Source organism: Echinops telfairi, unplaced genomic scaffold (genome assembly GCF_000313985.2).
Source record: "Echinops telfairi isolate 266 unplaced genomic scaffold, ASM31398v2 ScPeMD7_5592;HRSCAF=6446, whole genome shotgun sequence".
NCBI lineage: Eukaryota > Metazoa > Chordata > Mammalia > Afrosoricida > Tenrecidae > Echinops > Echinops telfairi.
Window position 1 is genome coordinate 28,229,442 of NW_022109491.1, and position 7,167 is coordinate 28,236,608.

Below are 7,167 nucleotides of genomic sequence, written 5' to 3' on the forward strand. Positions count from 1 at the left end.
TCATCCGCCCTGGATTCCCTGTGTTTCCAGTTCCTATCTGTACCAGTGTACATCCTCTGGTCTAGCCAGACTTGCAAGGTCAAACTTTGGAAATTTTTATAGAAAAGAAAAAGTTGCTGTTTTTCTGCCCCTTAGTTAATATAAGGGAACACAATAGATTTCCAATGAATAACTTTCTCCCCCCCCCCCTGTTCTCATGCTGTATAATTCACATATCATACAATTTAATAGTTCTAACAGAGCATGAAGAGTTGTTCAGTCATTACCACAATCAGTTTTTCCTGGTCCTACTGCTCAAAGCAGGAGGGTTTGTGTTTCCTGTCTTCACTGTGAGGAACAGCATAAGGTTTCTGTAACTAAATGTCACGTAAGTGTGCCGTCCCCTAATCTGGACTTCTGTAGGTATTTCCTTATTTGGTTATTGATAATATTTATAACAAAACATACACCAACTCAACAGTTTTTACAATGTACAATATAATTATATTGGTGAGCTGTGCAACCATTTGCACCTTCCTTTTCTGAGTCCTCTCTCCCCTGTTAGCAGAAAGTCTGCGCCCCAGGCCTGAACTTGGTCTTTCAGTTAGCTCTTCTGAAGGTGGTAGTGTCACTTTGGTCTCATGGAAAACGAGTCACACATAATACCCCTACTCAATAGTGCAGAGGAACCACGTGATACCGGAAAACCAATTGGTTAAATCCAACACCTTGTTTCAACGAATACGAAAAGATCGGAACCCAGCGAAATGTGTTAATGTATCTGAGCAGACAGAATTGCCAAGTCCCAGCAATAGACTTTTTTTTTTTTTGTCCCAGCAATAGACTTAAGGAAGACCAGCCAGTGTTTCACCATGTCTGTTCAATATAATGTTAGGCCTATCACAGCAACAGCAACAAAAAGAGGAAATAAGAAGTGTCCAAGTTACGAACTAAATAAAATTGGAGTTTACCTTTTGTATAGCTCTTCATTTTGGGAATCATAGTGTTTGAGATACTCAAATTAAATAAGTGAAGATGGGAAAACCATATGACAGAAAACAAAAAAGAGCAAATTCAAACATGGCATTGAAGGGGCTGGGGTGGGAGCATGGAATTCAAGCAATGACCTTTAAATAGATAGCTTTTACTATGTCTTCCTTCTAAAACCGGAATTGCAAAATTCAGCCCAAAGGTCGAATCGGACCTGCCAACTGTTTTAATGTATTGTTTTAGGACAAATCCACCCACTTATGTATTGCTTTATGTTACTTTGATTCTGTGAAGGCAGAGTAAAGATACACAGTAATCTTATTTTTTTTAACCCTAACATAATCCCTAATCCTAACTGTAACTCTAACCCTTAACTATTAATCCTTAATACTGGTATTATGACTTAATCCGTACCCCTACCATTACCCTAACTTAACCCTAAACCCAAGACAATCACCCCAACCCTAAATCTAACAAGCCCTTGACATTGTAACCTATAAAGCTGAATATATTTAGTTTCTTTGCAGATTGTTTTGTCCTTTAAAATGTGTAAACAACATAGGAAAGATGGGGTATTCCTCAACGTAATTAAGGGCATCTATAAAAAGACAAACCTCTGAGGTTGCTCTCCCCAGAGAGAAACTGAAAGCTTTCTCCTTGTGATTTAGAGAACGATGTCTTCTAGTAGCAGTCGTAAACAGGGCTATCCAGCAAGAAACTAAAATAGCTGCCATCTGTGTTATACAGGGTTCTCTAGAGAAACAAAACCAGGACACTTATGATTTTATTTACAAGTATATGGATAGATATGTACAGCACAAAGGAATTTAACATCTAATTAGTCCGCACAGCAGTACAGAGGGCTCAGTTCAACTCACTTTCATGGAACATTTAATATACTGGAAGTCCTTCAATTCAGGAATGCTGCTGGAACCAAGGTCAAGGGAGCAGACAGCTGAGTCTTCCCTAGAGCAATGCAGTCAGTCAGGCACACGCAGCAAACATCAGAGCAGGTCTCCAACAGTCAGCAGCTCAGGAGCTTCGCAAAGCAGGCTAAGACGGCATATTAAACTCAAACACTGCAAGATGACAGGATACAATGGCCCCCAAACCCAAGGATGTACACACCAGCAGCATGGTGAATCAGTTTCAAAGGATCCTCAAGCTCTAGCAACATGATCCACGGATTGGCTATCCCACAGGTAGTGTAGCTCACAAGTTGAGGCAGAAAACTTGCTAAAGCAGCCGCACGCTGGTCTGATCACCAGAGAGCAAGAGAGAGAGAGAGAAAGAGGTGAAGCTTGCCAAGCCATTTATCTCTTTGCCCTCCAATCAAAGTGTGACCTCATTAATCCCACATGTTCCTGTTGGCCAGGTTGGCACAAAAACCTAGCTATCACAGCATCTAAATTGGTACCAAAACACATTAACTCCAAAACACTATTAAGAGTCCATTCTAACTTACAATGACCCTATTTGGGGTTTCTGAGGCTGTGAATCTTCATGAGAGCAGGTAACTTCTTGCTCCTGAGAAGTGACTCATGGTTTTTCAGTCACTTGCCTTTCTGTGAGCAGTCCCAACACTTATTACCCAACAACCCCACCAAGCCTTCTTGAAATTAGCTGTATTTGCAGATAACATTCTCTTAGAATTAGAAAATCCCACAAACTCACCAAGTAAACTACTGGAAACAAATCGAGATATTTAGCAAATAGGTGAGGTGCGTGATCAAAAAGATTCAGTTGGATTTTGCCACATCAAGCAAAAAAAAAAACCAGATGTACTTCCTTGGAGTTGATGCTGACTCAGAGACCCTGTGTATGGTTTCTGAGGTTGTAAATCATGATGGAAGCAAACAGCCACATCGTACTCGAAGTACCTGGTGGCTTTGAGCCACCAATCACAATATAACAGTTTTCAAAGCAAAGCTGACAGAATCATTAGACCATCTCCATGTGGATGGTCTGGATTACCATCCCCAAACCACTGCCATGGATTCTGACTCCTTGGGGCTCTTAGGACAGAGTAGAACTGCCCTCTAAGGTTTCCAAGGATATCAATCTACACAAAGGGAATGCTACATCTTTCTGCAACATACTGCTAACAGGATGGAGCCGTTTTGGTTAGTGCTTTAACCAGTGTGCCGTTGTGACACTTTTAGATTGCAGTAGAAACATCATATAAAAGAACTATGGTGAGAGACAAGTCATGTTGTGTATATTGTCAAGTTGATTCTTACTTGTGGGACTCCGTGTGTGAAGAATAGAACTGCTCCACCAACGTTTCGATGCTAGTAGAATTGTAACTGTGTGCCCGCAGGGACTCCAGCACTGAGATTCTGTCTGTCATAAAAGAAGGCAGGACAGCCTAGACAACCCACTGTAGCTACTGGTACTTACATGATCTGGTGCTAACTTGAGACTATTAAGAGTGAGGGGGTGGAGTGGCCTGTCAATCAGGTCGCTGCTTGATGACCTCGTTTGGAGGCACTAAGGAGATAAATAGCTCACTGAAGGTGGGTCACATGGACTCTGCTTGGTATTACTGATGACAAGACACATGGGAGCTATGCTAGAGCCCTGGAGCTGGAGAAGCAACTTCCATGCCAGCATTCATGTTTCCGCTGCCACTGGATGCACAAGACTTTCCACTCACTGGCCTGTAATCCTGCTGCATTTGGTGTCATTGCATGTGTTGCGTGAGTCTGGAGAGGAATTTATAGATTGGTATCGGACATATGGGCTAATATTGGATGTATGGACTTGATCTGGACTAGGCTGGGATGCTTTCTTAATAGACAGTCTTTGATATGAAGTTCTCCTTTATACACATGAGTGTATCTCGATTTGTGTCTCTAGTCAACCCAGGCTAACACAGCTACTCTAACAGAGAAACCTCTCTCTCTTCAGCAGACCCAAAGCCAGAAAGCGACCCCTGTGCCTACTGCCTTCTGGCTCTCTCCTGTCAGCAGTTCCTCAGCCAGCGTGAGCTTCAGCTCTTCCCAGGCTTCTGTGCAGAACATCACCTCCATCCAGGGGGGTCCAGCCCAGGGCCTCAGAAGCAGCCGGAGCAGCGGGAGTCTCCTCAGAGCTGCAGGAGTGCGAACACACAAGGTCAGGATTGCAGAGACGACGTCTCCACACAGTTGTTGGAGAGGACAGGGGAGAGAAAGACTTCAAGGGGTTTCCGCAGGCCTTGCCGAAGACAGTCAGCAAGCAACAAAGTGAGATTCCAGTCCATCTCAGCCCCAAGGGAAAGTTGTGTGGAAACAGATGATGGGTTGAAGGAATTGTTGTGTACCTCAACTCTGAGAGCAGTTCACTCTAGAGAGGATGGACGAGACCGTAGCCTGAAATCAGAACTCAACTCCCTCTTCCTGGAGAAGCCCTATGTTTGTATTGAGTGTGGAAGAGCCTTTAACTATAAGTCACGTTTCCTCCAACACCAGAGGATACACTCAGGGGAGAAGCCTTTTTTGTGTGTGGAGTGTGGGCGAGGCTTTAACCAGAGATCAAACCTCCTTGTGCACCAGAGAACACACTCAGGGAAGAAGCCACATGTGTGCAAGGATTGTGGGCGAGACTTCAGTCACAAGCCAAGCCTCCTCGTGCACCAGAGGATACACTCAGGGGAGAAGCCTTTTGTGTGCACAGAGTGTGGGCGAGACTTTAAAGGTAAACCAAACTTCCTTGTGCACCGGAGAACACACTCAGGGGAGAAGCCACATGTGTGCCAGGAGTGTGGACGGGGATTTAGTAAAAAGTCAGTACTGCTTGTGCACCAGAGGATACACTCAGGGGAGAAGCCACATGTGTGCACAGAGTGTGGGCGGGGGTTTAGTCACAAGCCAAGCCTGCTTGTGCACTGGAGGATTCACTCAGGGGAGAAGCCTTATGTGTGCACAGAGTGTGGACGAGGCTTTAAATGTAAAGCAAACCTCCTTGTGCACCAGAGAACACACACAGGGGAGAAGCCTTATGTCTGCACAGAGTGTGGGCGTAGTTTTAAAGGTAAACCAAACCTCCTTGTCCACCAGAGAACACACTCAGGGGAGAAGCCACATGTGTGCAAGGAATGTGGGCGGGGGTTTAGTCACAAGTCAGTCCTGCTTGTGCATCAGAGGATACACTCGGGGGAGAGGCCTTACGTGTGCACAGAGTGTGGGCGAGGCTTTAAAGGGAAATCAAGCCTCCTTGTGCACCAGAGGATACACTCAGGGGAGAAACCATACGTGTGCACTGAGTGTGGACAAGCCTTTATCCAGAGGTCACACCTCCTTCGGCATCGGAGAACACACTCAGGGGAGAAGCCACATATTTGCAAGGATTGTGGACAAGGCTTTAGTCACAAGTCAGTGCTGCTTGTGCACCAGAGGATACATTCAGGGGAGAGGCCTTTTGTGTGTCAGGAGTGTGGACGAGGCTTTAAGCAGAAGCCACACTTACTGGTGCATCAAAGGACACACTCTGGGGAGAAGCCTTTTGTGTGTGAGCAGTGTGCACAAGGTTTCAAGCAGAAGTCGCACCTCCTTGTGCACAGGAGGATACACTCAGGGGAGAGGCCTTATGTGTGCACAGAGTGTGGGCGAGGCTTTAAAGGAAAATCAAACCTTCTTGTGCACCAGAGGATACACTCAGGGGAGAGGCCACACATTTGTATAGAGTGTGGGCGAGGGTTTACCCAGAGATCACACCTCCTTGGGCACCAGAGAACACATTCAGGGAGAAGCCACATAGTTGCAAGGAATGTAGACAAGGCTTAAACCAGAAGTCACACCTCCTTGTACACCAGAGAACACACTTGGGAGCAACTGTATGTGTGCAAGGAAGGTGGGCGAGTCACCAGAAAGCACAGCTCCATGAGCACCAGTGGACACACTCCAGAGTAGAAGCCACATCCGTGTAATCAGTGTGGGGGAGACTGAGCTATTAACAAAGCCTCATTAGACATCAGCTAGCTCATTCAGGAGAAGCCCCATCTTTAAGGAGTGTGGCTGAGCCTTTAGATAGAAGTCACTTCATCAGACACTAGGAACACTAAAATAGGTGGGTGAAGCCAGTGATTTAACCCTAAATCACTTCTATACTCCAGAGAACACAATAGAAGCTTGGTGTGCAAGAATAGGTCAGAAGTTTGGAAAGAGGCACACTTCATGAGATAACAGCTGTATTTGGGTGAGAGGCATTATGAAGGTGGGAGAATGGGAGACACTAATTATTAGACCCCTATGGGAAAATACAGAACTGAGCATGCTCAGACCAAGCCACCTAGACCCAGTTGGGAGGTCCACCTGGGCATACCCACCTAGGAACCAGCCCTGTGATATCACACAGGTGCATGTAAATTGAACCAGTAAGGTGAGTTAATACCTTCAACCGTGCCTCCCAGCCAGAGGGGATAAAAGGCGGCCACAGGAGCACCGCAGCCCCTTTACGTCTTTGCTCGTCTCTTGTTCAGGTGCATGCTGCAAGTGGAGGAAGGGCATCTCCCTCCCGCAAGAGTGCCTGTGCCTGTGCCTGTGCCTGTGGGCCCTCTTGGGCCGTATTCTCAGGCCTCTCTCTGGTCTCTCTGTCCCTACTCCCGTTTTCACTTCCCATATTCCTTCCAAGTGTTCTTTTGCACTCCTCTGAAACAGCCGTTTTCAGTCGTGAACTTTCCCACTGCCCCGCCAAGGAGCCCTGCATGCTTTCCAGAGGCAGCGTGCACTTTTTGAGACGAATACATGAAACATCCCTTTGCCTCATAAAGGTGAACTTGGATTTACCAAAGTGCTTCAGCCGCGTGAGTTCTTTCAGTATCGTTAAGCATGAACTGAGGTTATCACCCCAGAAACCTAACAAAACTAGAGAATGATATCATTGATACTGCACACAAGTACAGTATTGCTTAAAATCACTGAACAAAGCTAACAGGAGCCGCCAGAAGTTGAGGCTGGCTTCAAAACAGGATGTAGAACAAGGAATATCATTGCTGGTGTCAGATGGATCTTGGTTCAAAGAGAATACCAGAGAGATGTTACGTGTGTTTCATGGACTGAAAAGGCATTGGACTGGAACATAGCAAACTGGCCAGCCTTAAGAAGTGCTGCTCTGCCTGGGCCTATGTGTGAGCCAGGATCATCTGTGGCTCTTTGTCAGCTGGTTCCCTGTGGTCAGCAGTCCTCGCCTGCGGGTCTCAATACTTGGAGGTCAGCCCCA

General features: G+C 46.0%; 1 protein-coding gene across 1 annotated transcript in view; it reads left to right on the top strand.

Annotated features, from left to right (window-relative positions):
- The window catches only part of LOC101642620 (zinc finger protein 343-like), a 20,575-nt gene extending 14,746 nt beyond the window's left edge, over positions 1 to 5,829 (top strand). The window contains exon 4 of the mRNA XM_045295316.1: positions 3,880 to 5,829. Within this exon, the coding sequence (XP_045151251.1) occupies positions 3,880 to 5,732 (1,853 nt within the window). The 3' untranslated portion in view covers positions 5,733 to 5,829. The remainder of the gene's footprint in view (positions 1 to 3,879) is intronic.
- The last annotated feature ends 1,338 nt before the right edge of the window (positions 5,830 to 7,167 follow it).